The 13365-nt window shown below is 38.6% G+C and overlaps 2 protein-coding genes across 3 annotated transcripts in view; both read right to left on the bottom strand.

The window, feature by feature from the left end:
* The window catches only part of susd2 (sushi domain containing 2), a 35165-nt gene extending 23407 nt beyond the window's left edge, over nucleotides 1–11758 (bottom strand). Inside the window, exons 1-5 of the mRNA XM_057818451.1 lie at nucleotides 11323–11758; nucleotides 4215–4428; nucleotides 3614–3762; nucleotides 2354–2521; nucleotides 2118–2289 (exon numbers count right to left, since the gene is read on the bottom strand). Of these exons, the coding sequence (XP_057674434.1) occupies nucleotides 2118–2289; nucleotides 2354–2521; nucleotides 3614–3762; nucleotides 4215–4428; nucleotides 11323–11371 (752 nt within the window). The 5' untranslated portion in view covers nucleotides 11372–11758. The remainder of the gene's footprint in view (nucleotides 1–2117; nucleotides 2290–2353; nucleotides 2522–3613; nucleotides 3763–4214; nucleotides 4429–11322) is intronic.
* A 373-nt stretch (nucleotides 11759–12131) lies between these two features.
* Nucleotides 12132–13365, bottom strand: part of myo1hb (myosin IHb) — a 48859-nt gene continuing 47625 nt past the window's right edge. For both annotated transcript variants that reach the window (XM_057818449.1, XM_057818450.1), the window contains 3 exons: nucleotides 13215–13312; nucleotides 13035–13134; nucleotides 12132–12946 (listed from right to left, as the gene is read on the bottom strand). In XM_057818449.1, coding sequence (XP_057674432.1) covers nucleotides 12920–12946; nucleotides 13035–13134; nucleotides 13215–13312 — 225 coding nt within the window. In that variant the 3' untranslated portion in view covers nucleotides 12132–12919. The remainder of the gene's footprint in view (nucleotides 12947–13034; nucleotides 13135–13214; nucleotides 13313–13365) is intronic.

The raw sequence follows: 13365 nt of genomic DNA, 5'->3' as shown, positions 1-13365 counted from the left end.
TTAATTGAGTTAAAATATTTGACGCAATTAACGCACATGCCCTGCTCAAACAGTTTAAAATGACAGCAGAGTAATGTCCGCTTGTTACTTGTTTTTGGGTGTTTGGCGCCCTCTGCTGGCGCTTGGGTCAAAATGATTTTATGGGTTTAAGCACAATGAGTGAGCATGGTGTAATTATTGACATCAACAATGGCAAGCTACTAGTTTATTTTTTGATTGAAAATTTTACAAATGTTAATAAAACGAAAACATTAAGAGATGTTTTAATATAAAATTTCTATAACTTGTACTAACATTTATCTTTTAAGAACTACAAGTCTTTCTATCCATGGATCGCTTTAAGAGAATGTTAATAATGTTAATGCCATCTTGTTGATTTATTGTTATAATAAACAAATACAGTACTTATGTACCGTATGTTGAATGTACTGTATATATCCGTCTTGTGTCTTATCTTTCCATTCCAACAATAATTTACAGAAAAATATGGCATATTTTATAGATGGTTTGAATTGCGATTAATTACGATTAATTAATTTTTAAGCTGTAATTAACTCGATTAAATATTTTAATCGTTTGACAGCCCTAAAAAAAAATATATATAAAAGCAATAAAATAGAGTTGTCCGATAAAGACTTTATAACCGATAACTAGGGTTGTTCCGATCATGTTTTTTTGCTCCCGATCCGATCCCGATCGTTTTAGTTTGAATATCTGCCGATCCCGATATTTCCCGATCTGATTGCTTTTTTTTGCTCCCGATTCAATTCCAATCATTCCCGATAATTTTTCCCGATCATATACATTTTGCCAATACATTAAGAAAAACATGAATAAAACTCGGACGAATATATACATTCAACATACTGTACATAAGTACTGTATTTGTTTATTATGACAATAAATCCTCAAGATGGCATTTACATTATTAATATTCTTTCTGTGAGAGGGATCCACGGATAGAAAGACTTGTGACTTTGTATATTGTGACTAAATATTGCCATCTAGTGTATTTGTTGAGCTTTCAGTAAATGATACTGTAGCCATGCCCAGATGCATGATGGGTGGATGTGACACGCCTTTAGCAACCATGGCTGTGCATACTGCTACCAATTGATACCTCTTCTCTGCGTTGGGAAATAACATAGGGTGTTAACAAAAAGATCAATTGCTACTTTGCTTCCCCACATTGCTTCCCACGATATTTCTAATCATAGGGAGAGGGATTGTAAGGCTTTAGCCACTTAAAAAAAAGCTCCTAAGGCTGCCAAAATTCACTCTACTCATTTTACGCTGCCTTTTAGCTCTCTCTATAGGTAAAACGGCGCCATTACAGCGTGACAATGCGTGAGTGGGTCGTGCAGCGCATGCATTAATTGCATTAAATATATTAACGTGATACATTTTTTTAAAAATTAATAACCGCCGTTATCGGGATAAATTTGATAACCCTACCTTAAGCCTAAATTAAAGACTCTGGATAAGTGTAACATATTATGTCTGTAACGTTAAATACAATTAGAAAACGATTTCAAATTAAAAAAAAAATATATATTAAAAAAAGGCATGTCCGATATTTTTTTGCCGATTCTGATACTTGGAAAATGACGTGATCGGACCCGATCGATCGGGACATCTCTACCAATAACCAATATCCTAATGTTGTCCAACCAACAAACGCTTGATCTGATTGGTGGGTGAAAGCAGGAGGCACGGTTGGCCAATGACGAACGCTTGATGTAATTGGTGCGCAGTTGGCGAGTACTTCAGGCCAAAACTGGACCCAGACTTCAGAATTATAATTCTGTGTTTTATTACTTTTCTTAGTGACTATTTCTTTAAAATTCATTATTTTTCATTTATTGATCATTTTATTTGTGCACCACGAGTGATTAGGCCCTTTTCCTCAGTTAAAAAATCCCAAGCATCTTAGTTTGGACACCTCTAGATGTCACTAAGCACAGCTGCTGTGACCAGCCCATGCACAAAGGCTGCAGGCTTTATTTACTGTATAACCCAGCGTAAATACTGAGCTGACTCTAGTAATAATACACCGAAACATAAATTTAAGGGAAAAAGAAGCATAAATATTCAACCAAGACAACACACAGACATACTGCAATCCGTCCTGGTTGGTAGAGGAGCTGACCCGGATCGCTCCAAGCTCCCAGTCGGAAAACTCAGCAGAAGGTCGAGGGACGAAAGCAAAGCTGCCGTTGTTTGCGCTTCCCTTAGCCAGAGAGTAAAGATACTTCCACTCGGCACGCCAGCCATCTGAATATGGATTTCCTTGGGGAGGAGCCGTTTGGTATCAGATCTGGCTCCAGCCCGAAAAGTGGTCAGAGCGACTCACCCGTTTCCCTGTAGCCCCACAGTTCGATGTTGACTGTCTGGGCTCGGACCTGGGAGGCGTTCCAGGTCATCTCCAGAGTTCCGCCCACCTGAGGTGTGCCGTAGTACTGCCACTTGGTGGAGTTCACCAAAACCGCCTTGAATTTGGAGTTCAGCTTGCCTGTATGCACTGCGCAAGAGGATACGTGAAAGTTTTTACACTCATAGCTCTATACAAGTTTTTTTCCCATTATTTGCGTGATGAATTGTAAAGTTTTACTGTAATTTTCAGACTATAAGGCGCACCTGACTATAGACCACAATCACGTGACGTCACAACTCCGCCCCCTGACTGGTGCCGCCATATTGTCCGTCAGCTCATTGTGTTTACATTAGGGGTGTCAAAGGATTCAAATTTTTAATCGAGTTAATTACAGCTTAAAAATTAATTAATCGTAATTAATCGCAATTCAAACCATCAATAAAATATGCCATATTTTTCTGTAAATTATTGTTGGAATGGAAAGATAAGACACAAGATGGTTATATACATTCAACACACGGTACATAAGTACTATATTTCTTTATTATAACAATAAATCAACAAGATGGCATTACCATTATAAACATTCTGTTAAAGCGATACATGGATAGAAAGACTTGTAGTTCTTAAAAGATAAATGTTAGTACAAGTTATAGAAATTTTATATTAAAACCCCTCTTCATGTTTTCGTTTTAATAAAATTTGTAAAATTTTCAATCAAAAAAATAAACTAGTAGCCCGCCATTGTTGATGTCAATAATTACTTACACAATGCTCATGGGTGCTGAAGCCTATAAAATCAGTCGCACCCAAGCGCCAGCAGAGGGCGACCAAACTCCGAAAAACACAACAAGTACACATTTCACTGTGCTGTCATTTTAATATGTTTGAGCGGGGCATTTGTGCGTTAATTGCGTCAAATATTTTAACTAGGGCTGTTAAAAATCAAACAATGTGATTTTCTGGGTTTTTTTCTCCAGATTCTGTCTCTCATGGTTGAGGTTTACCCAAGTTGACAATTACAGGCCTCTCTAATATTTTCAAGTGGGAGAACTTGCACAATAAGTGGTTGATACTTTATTGCCCCACTGTATATGAAACTTTTCTAAATTAAAAGATTGATTTGTATCATTCAACATGTCTATGCCAAAAAATTAAAGAAATTGTATGATTTGTCCCAATGAAATTGATTAAAAAGCTATTTTTCTTTTAATGAAAATTGAGTTTTCATATTCATACCTGACAGCCACGATCCGTGTCTGTTAAAAACGATGCCATCGGAGGAGATTTGCACAGAAACCCAACCCGTTTGATACAAGAGGGGAGAGATGCAGTGGCCTCGCTGGCTTTCGTCCACGTAGCCTGTCGTAGCAATGTCGTCATCAAATCTGCAAATATCAAGATATTTTATATATTTGGTTTTATTTGGCACCGACACACCACAGAAAACCGCAGATATGATTTGTTTTAAATTCAGTGTAGGAAATGTTTTCTCCACTAGAGGGCACTCATGTACGTTTTATTTCTGTGGATCTTTCTAGTCCAAATTCGATTATTCTTATGATTTTTTTTGGCCTCATATTGTCATGTAATAGGTTGTAGTATTGTATAATAATAACAGTTTATATGGGTGAAATTGTGCTGAGGAAAAAAAATACCCTTGTTAAAAAAAAAAATCAGACATTGTCACTCATTGCTTGAGTATTCTTTTCACGGAATACTTGAGTAAAATGTTTTGCCACTCTACGACTTGATTTTTTGTTGCCATGAATCTAAAATAAGTGTACGGCTCCTCGGCCAAAAGCAAAAAAGACGAGCACACAAAGGATAAAAGTCATACTTGCACACAATGTGGGCGCTTTTGTTGAACGTGGAGTGGAGGATGAGAAAATTGGTGCCACCCAAAATGGATCCCGAATGTGGGGAGAATTCTACACAGAATTCCTTGTAGTCGGAGCAGCAAGTCTCCAGGGAAGCGCAGGTCGGCCGACACGAGCACTCGCTCAACGTTTGCCCGCATTTGCCCTCGCACGATGCACCTGAATCACAATTACCGTATTGGCCCGAATATAAGACAGCCCTGATTAAAAGACGACCCCCTCTTTTTCAAGACTCAAGTTTGAAAAAAGACTTTTTGAACGCCAAATGAATTTTTATACAGAAAATAATTACAGTACATCTGAAACAAATGATTATGACAACATATTTGAGAGAAAAAGCATGTTATTTTGCCTCATTCATATCTTAATATCTGAAAATTTAAATATGTTAACTAAAGTGCAATCACATTCGTAAATGAATGGCTTCTGGTTTTTGAAATGTAAATACAGTGGGGTAAATAAGTATTTAGTCGACCACTATTTGTGCAAGTTCTCCCACTTGAAAATATTACAGAGGCCTGTAATTGTCAACATGGGTAAACCTCAACCATGAGAGACAGAATGTGGAAAAAAAAAAAACAGAAAATCACATTGTTTGATTTTTAAAGAATTTATTTGCAAATCATGGTGGAAAATAAGTATTTGGTCTATTCCAAAAGTTCATCTCAATACTTTGTTATGTACCCTTTGTTGGCAATAATGGAGGCCAAACATTTTCTGTAACTCTTCACAAGCTTTTCACACACTGTTGCTGGTATTTTGGCCCATTCCTCCATGCAGATCTCCTCTATAGCAGTGATGTTTTGGGGCTGTCATTGGGCAAAACTGACTTTCAACTCCCTCCACAGATTTTCTGTGGGGTTGAGACCTGGAGACTGGCTTGCCTGGCACGGCCAGACTGTTCTCCCTGTATTTTTCAAACACTGAGAGAAAAGTCTGGGACCCAGCCCATTAACGGCCTCTTGAGCAGGTACAAAATCAATCGACAAATCAGATTCGTTTATTTGCGTGACGTGTTCTTAACGAGCAACGTCACTCTTGCGCGTCGGAAGTCGTCTCCACAACAACACGGATGGTGAACAGGAGAGCCGAGAATATGTTCCAATCCACGGTAAAATCAGTTTTAAATGATCAAAAACACATCGACACGAGTCATTGACAACAGTCTCTCTCGCGCTAGCCATGTTGAATAAACTCCGCTCTCCTCGTATGTTTCCTTTCGCACGCAAGTCCCTCGTCCTGCCCTCGTCGTTTTACTTACGTCACGTCTGCCCGTCACTGATTGGTCCACTCCGCTGTCTGTGGCTTGCTCCGCCCTGGAAATTGTATCCGCTGAATGGTGGCCAGACTCAATAGCTGGAACAGCGGTGAGTCTGGTGTACCAGACAAGAGACTGGCTCAGCCACTCCAGGACCTTGAAATGCTTCTTACGAAGCCACTCCTTTCTTGCCCTGGCTGTGTGTTTGGGATCATTGCCATGCTGAAAGACCCAGCCAAGTCTCATCTTCAATGCCCTTGCTGATGGAAGGAGATTTTCACTCAAAATCTCTCGATACATGGCCCCATTCATTCTTTCCTTCACACAGATCAGTCATCCTGGTCCCTTTGCAGAAAAACAGCCCAAAAGCATGATGTTTCCACCCCCATGCTTCACAGTGGGTATGGTGCAATTCAGTATTCTTTTTCCTCCAAACAAGAGAACCTGTGTTTCAACCCAAAAAGTTCTATTTTGGTTTCATCTGACCATAACACATTCTCCCAGTCCTCTTCTGGATCATCCAAATGCTCTCTAGCGAATCGCAGACGGGCCTGGACATGTACTTTCTTCAGGAGGGGGACACGTCTGGCAGTGCAGGATTTAAGTCCCTGGCGGCGCATTGTGTTACTGATAGTAGCCTTTCTTACTGAGGTCCCAGCTCTCTGTAGGTCATTCACTAGGTCCCCCCGTGTAGTTCTGGGATTTTTGCTCCCCGTTCTTGTTATCATTTTGATGCCACGGGGTGAGGAGGGAGTTGAAAGTCAGTGTTGCCCAACGACATCACTGCTCTAGAGGAGATCTGCATGGAGGAATGGGCCAAAATACCAGCAACAGTGTGTGAAAAGCTTGGGAAGAGTTACAAAAAACGTTTGGCCTCCGTTATTGCCAACAAAGGGGACATGACAAAGTATTGAGATGAACTTTTGGTATTGACCAAATACTTATTTTCCACCATGATTTGCAAATAAATTCTTTAAAAATCAAACTGTGATTTTCTGGTCCCCCCCCCCCCCCCCCCCATTCTGTCTCTCATGGTTGAGGTTTACCCATGTTGACAATTACAGGCCTCTCTAATATTTTCAAGTGGGAGAACTTGCACAAATAGTGGTTGACTAAATACTTACTGTATATTCAAGGAAGCATTTGGATAACACTATTCATACATCATTCAAATGCTCTATTTATTCATTAACTCTTTAAATCTTCCGTAATTCATTAATTGTTATTAACTCCTCCCACCCAACAAGTCCTACCCCTATTCATAATAATCATGTATTCGTATGTATCATATATAATGTGATATGACTGATATCTACAGTGGTATAAAAAAGTATCTGAACCTTTTGGAATTTCTCACATTTCTGCATAAAATCACCATCAAATGTGATCTGATCTTTGTCAAAATAACACAGATGTAAAAACTGTCTGCTTTAACTAAAGCCACCCAAACATAAATAGGTTTTCATATTTTAATGAGGATAGCATGCAAACAATGACAGAAGAGGAAAAGTAAGTGAACTCTCTGCCTCAGGAGACTTAAAGAGCAATTCAAACCGATTTTTACCAAACAATTTAAATCACGTGTGTGCCCAATCACTGATGAGTGGTTTAAAGCTGCCATGCCCACTAAACACACACCTGGTAAAAATTGTCTTGATGAGATACATTCTCTAATGTGCATCATGGCTGGGTTAAAAGAGTTGTCTGAAGACCTGCAATAAAGGAATGTTGATTTGGATAAAGCTGGGAAAGGATACAAAACCATCTTTAAAAGTCTCGAAGATGTTCATCAATCGACAGTCAGCGATGTCTACAAATGGAAAGAGTTTATTACTGTTACTTCTCTCTCAAGGAGTGGCCGTCCACCAAAGATGATGCCAAGAGTTCAGCGCAGAATACTCAGAGAGGTATAAAAGAACCCTAGAGTGTCTGCTAAAGACTTACAGAAATCACTGGCACAGTCAAATATCTCTGTGCACACATCAACTATGCCCAAGAATGGTGTTCATGGGAGGACTCCACGGAGGAAGCCACTGCTGTCTAAAAAAAAAACAAAAAACATTGTTGCTCATTTAATGTTCGCAAAAATGCACTTGGACACTCCACAGAGGTTTTGGCAAAATATTTTGTGGATTAAAGAAACCAATGTTGAATTGTTTGGGAGTAACAAACAACATCATGTGTGAAGGAAAAATGGAACAGCTCACCAATATCAACACCTCATCCCCCCCGTGAAGCATGGTGGAGGGAGCATCAAGATTTGCTGCCTCAGGGCCTGGACAACTTGCAATCATTAATGGAAGAATGGAAATTCAAGGGTTTATCAGGGTGTTTTGTAGAAAAACCTGAGGCCGTCTGTCAGACCGTTGAAGCTAAAAGAGGATGGATGCTGCAACAAGAGAGTGATCCAAAACACATATGTAAATCAACTTCTGAATGGTTTCAGGAATACAAAACACACATTCTGGAGTGGCCAAGTCAAAGTTCATGACTTGATGCTGTGGAATGACCTAAAGACGGCGATTCATGCCAGACATCTCAGGAATCTGACTGAACTACATCCGTTTTGTAGAGAAAAATGGGCCAAGATTAGTCCTGTTCGATATGCTCATCTGCAGCTACAGGGAGCGTCTGGTTGAAGTTATTGCTGCCAAAGGGTCAGGGGCACAAAATAAATGGGATGGTTCACTTAATTTTTTCCCCCTTGTGTCATTGTTAGCATACTACCCTCATTAAATTATGAAAACAAATAAATGTTTGGGTAGTTTTAGTTCAAGCAGACACTGTTTTTTCATCTGAGTGATTTTGACAGATGTCAGATCACATCTGATGGTGATTTTATGCAGAAATGTGAGGAATTCCAAAAGGTTCAGATACTTTTTCATACCACTGTAGATAAATGATTTATATAATTTATGACAAATCCTAAAATGATTTTCGCGGTTCTTGCAAGAGATTTTAACCAAAATCCATTACCACCATAATTGACACTTACCCAGGGTCCCGCCAATGGACAAGAGAAGAAGAGCGAAGACGACGGTTGAGCTAGTTTCCATCTTAAATTGACAAGTTGAGCATGAGCTGCTTCCTCTTGTCTCCCAATAAACCTTGGCCCGCTTGTCCGTCCCCTTTCGCTAATATTCAATCATCAACTCAAACTCGTAATGATAACACGCTTGAAGGCTCATTTGCACATCGTTGGACTCTTGGCCTCTTTTCTTTCACGCTCGTCAACAGAGAAAACAGCACTCGGGCATTTCACCTTTGATACCGCTCTAAGTTTTATTTGCTCTTTTAATAGGGCTGAGCTGGAACATCTTTTTGATCTATGAGGATATCATTCAAGATTACACTTCTTAGTCAAACGCTGTCATTCACACCACGCATGTGTTTACAAATGCCGGGCAGGTCAGTGAGTTTACTCTGAGGTAAATCACTAATGAAACAATGCAAGTCATAATGTAAATGTAAGTGCACTATATACTGTACAGTCATGTGAAGAAATTAGGACACCCTGTGGGAGCCTGTGTGTTTTTTAACATATTTGGTCATCTGAATGTTTAAGATCAATTTTAACAATCTTGAGAGATTCAAGTAATAGAACGAAACAATTAAAACTGAATTAAAAAAGATTTTATATAAATATATATATATATATATATATATATGTATATATACAGTGCCTTGCAAAAGTATTCGGCCCCCTTGAATCTTGCAACCTTTCGCCACATTTCAGGCTTCAAACATAAAGATATGAAATTTAATTTTTTTGTCAAGAATCAACAACAAGTGGGACACAATCGTGAAGTGGAACAACATTTATTGGATAATTTCAACTTTTTTAACAAATAAAAAACTGAAAAGTGGGGCGTGCAATATTATTCGGCCCCTTTACTTTCAGTGCAGCAAACTCACTCCAGAAGTTCAGTGAGGATCTCTGAATGATCCAATGTTGTCCTAAATGACCGATGATGATAAATAGAATCCACCTGTGTGTAATCAAGTCTCCATATAAATGCACCTGCTCTGTGATAGTCTCAGGGTTCTGTTTAAAGTGCAGAGAGCATTATGAAAACCAAGGAACACACCAGGCAGGTCCGAGATACTGTTGTGGAGAAGTTTAAAGCCGGATTTGGATACAAAAAGATTTCCCAAGCTTTAAATATCTCAAGGAGCACTGTGCAAGCCATCATATTGAAATGGAAGGAGCATCAGACCACTGCAAATCTTCTCAAACAAGGAGAAAACTGATCAGAGATGCAGCCAAGAGGCCCATGATAACTCTGGATGAACTGCAGAGATCTACAGCTGAGGTGGGAGAGTCTGTCCATAGGACAACAATACGTCGTACACTGCACAAATCTGGCCTTTATGGAAGAGTGGCAAAAAGAAAGCCATTTCTCAAAGATATCCATAAAAAGTCTCCTTTAAAGTTTGCCACAAGCCACCTGGGAGACACACCAAACATGTGGAAGAAGGTGCTCTGGTCGGATGAAACCAAAATTGAACTTTTTGGCCACAATGCAAAAGGATATGTTTGGCGTAAAAGCAACAAAGCCCATCACCCTAAACACACCATCCCCACTGTCAAACATGGTGGTGGCAGCATCATGGTTTGGGCCTGCTTTTTTTCAGCAGGGACAGGGAAGATGGTTAAAATTGACGGGAAGATGGATGCAGCCAAATACAGGAACATTCTGGAGGAAAACCTGTTGGTATCTGCACAAGACCTGAGACTGGGACGGAGATGGATGATCCAAAACATAAAGCCAAATCTACAATGGGATGGTTCAAAAATAAACGTATCCAGGTGTTAGAATGGCCAAGTCAAAGTCCAGACCTGAATCCAATCGAGAATCTGTGGAAAGAGCTGAAGACTGCTGTTCACAAACACTCTCCATCCAACCTCACTGAGCTCGAGCTGTTTTGCAAGGGATGGGCAAGAATGTCAGTCTTTCGATGTGCAAAACTGATAGAAACATACCCCAAGCAACTTGCAGCTGTGATTGGAGCAAAAGGTGGCGCTACAAAGTATTAACGCAAGGGGGCCGAATAATATTGCACGCCCCACTTTTCAGTTTTTTATTTGTTAAAAAAGTTTAAATTATCCAATAAATTTTGTTCCACTTCACGATTGTGTCCCACTTGTTGTTGATTCTTGACAAAAAATTAAAATTTTAAAACATACGAGTGAATAATTTTTTAAAGTCGTTTTTTTTTTTAAACAAAATATTAGACATCAATTAATGATTCTAAGCTAAAAATGACAGACATTTTGAATAATAAATATAATTACTTGTTTTCATAGCTGGGTTAAAACAAAAACAGTTGCACGACGTCTGTAAACTGGGGTTTTGAGGGTGAAACGGGCAGATTAAAAATAATTTGGGGGCTTAATGCACCATAAATCTGCTATGGCAGCATATAGAGATATAGTTCTATCAAACACAACAGTTGTTTTGGCTTAAAATACAGCAGTTTCTTTCAAAGAGGAATGCAAGAGCAGAAACTGCTTTTTCAGCCTTGTCTGTGTTTTCCGCCATATATCACTTTTTGTAGAATGTCATTTTAAATATATGCTATTTCAATGGCAGAAAAACCTATGTGGTTGTGATTTTTGACCAAAAACTTGCCATTACATCCCATTAACATTCAACTGGCACCCATGTAGGTCTATGCCATTGACAACCATTCAACAGGACGTGTCCCCGAAATGTCCCCAAATCAACAGGAAGTGACCTGAGAGATCTGTATCTACCACAGCAAAGCCCTATTGTAATTTCTCCTGAAATTGCAGTTTCTAGTTGTTTTTAGTATTATAAATAGTAGTGGAACACTCAGCCAAAATGGATTGGACATCTATCACTGTCAAAAGCAGGGGTTAGGTTTTGGCGGAATAAGGGGGCAGTTAGGGGTTTATGCGTAAGGGCCATAAGCGGATTTTAGAAGTTGCAGGGAGGCCAGGCCCCTCATGGTGGCCGAGAAGTCTCATTGCATGTATTGACTTTCCTATACATATATATAAAAGTTGTAAAGCTATAAAACTGCAAAAAAATGAATGAAATGAAAAAAAAAATATATATATATATATATAATGGGTCGAAATTATTTTTGAGCACCTTAGGCAGTCCTTTGCTTTGCATATAATTTAATATATACATACATATATTAGAGAGAAAAAAAAAAAAAATTTATTATTTTTTTCTTTTCTTTTCTTTTTTTTTTTTTAATTTTAATTGAAGCAACTTTTTAGGGGATTGAATGATTTAGACACAAATGTCCTAATCATAATATGGCCCAAACACAGAAAGGATTGCTTCAATCAAAGAAAACTTTCAAATGAAAAATTAAGTGTTCAAATACAAATTTTTCAATCTCAAATATTTTTTCGCATTCCAAAAATTTTTTCTATGATTGAAATTTTTCTTTTTTTGATTGAAGTGCTTTTTCTTTTTGAAAATCTATTTTTTAAAGCAACTTTTTTTTTTTTTTATTGAATAATGTCAATAATGTCCTAGCCAAAATGTGACCCAAACACAAATCAACATTATTTTAATCAAAAAGTTGCTTTAATCAAAATAAATAAATAAATAAAATTAAAAATTCATCAAAGAAAAATTGCTTTCACATGCATTTTTTTTGAGTTTCAAATTAATTTTTGCATTCAAACACTTTTTTTTTTTGATTGAATAATAAAGACACAAATCTACCTCCATTGGGCTTCACCCAGGGGATACAATTTTTGACTGGGGTAACCACATTGGCACGACACCCGCGGGCGTACCAAATTCAATGGATGACGTTCTTGGCGAAAAGTACTGCCTAAACAGCCTGATTTAGAATTCCCCTCAAGATTGATGGGAAACAAAAAACGCTCATTGTCAACTTATTATTATAAATATTCTTTTAAGTCAATTTTATTGCTGACACTGCGTTTTTGGGTCATTAACATGTTGTGCCCCCCCTGCCCCAAAAGTCAAACTCCGCCTGTGGTAAGGGTCTATCCCTGCTCTGTGCTATTTTTTAGGGCTGGAGGTGGGAGTTAACACCGAGTTAATTTACTAATGAGTCAAAGAAGTCCATTGTCTTAATAGCGCCTTAAAAAAAAGAAAGAAAAGTGAAAAAAAAAACAGTATATTTTGTGCTGAAGTATTTGAGTGATGTGAATGAGAGCGCACAGACGTCCACTAGGAGGCAGCAAAACACTTCCCATATATTACAAATAATCCCACATGGTGACAATTTCAGACAAGGACAAATTTTAGACAATGCTACTGTATATTACTAAAGTCTAATTTTTCATATTTATTTGCTAGGAGTCTACTAGTCGTTTCTTCACTAAAAATTGGCAAAATAATCTTAAACCAGCATGGCTGTTGCAGGGTTAGTGAGCAGCTGTGTCCTGAATCATCTGGATTTGGTGCTTGTGGATTCCTAAAGAGAATATTCAGCAACAGGCATGCTTAATGGCTGTTGTTTTAAACAAAAGGCGGTTTGAGGAATAGATTAAAACAAAACCCACCACCGTCAAATGTCCATTTTTGGCCCTGTAGACCACAGACTCCTGCCCACTCCTGAAGTCGACCACGCCTTCTCTGCCCGGCTGAATGTCGAATCGCACACTGTACTCGACAAATGTTGGAATTTCATTTCAAATGAAGATTTGTCAGGTGCTTAAAGTGCTTTCTCTTGTCCAACGTACCTGCCCTGGACCACCCGGATAACTTCACTTTTGTCAATAATTGTGGTGAGCTTGGTCAGGGCCTCAAACAGGAAGTCACACTGCAGAACAAGATCGCCCTACAAGGAAAATATAGGAACTCATTATGAGCATGCCTCTTCTGTTAAGTTTA

The sequence above is a fragment of the Corythoichthys intestinalis genome, chromosome 17 (genome assembly GCF_030265065.1).
Source record: "Corythoichthys intestinalis isolate RoL2023-P3 chromosome 17, ASM3026506v1, whole genome shotgun sequence".
NCBI lineage: Eukaryota > Metazoa > Chordata > Actinopteri > Syngnathiformes > Syngnathidae > Corythoichthys > Corythoichthys intestinalis.
The sequence above is the reverse complement of the archived record's forward strand: the minus strand, read 5'-3'. Positions and strand labels throughout refer to the sequence as shown.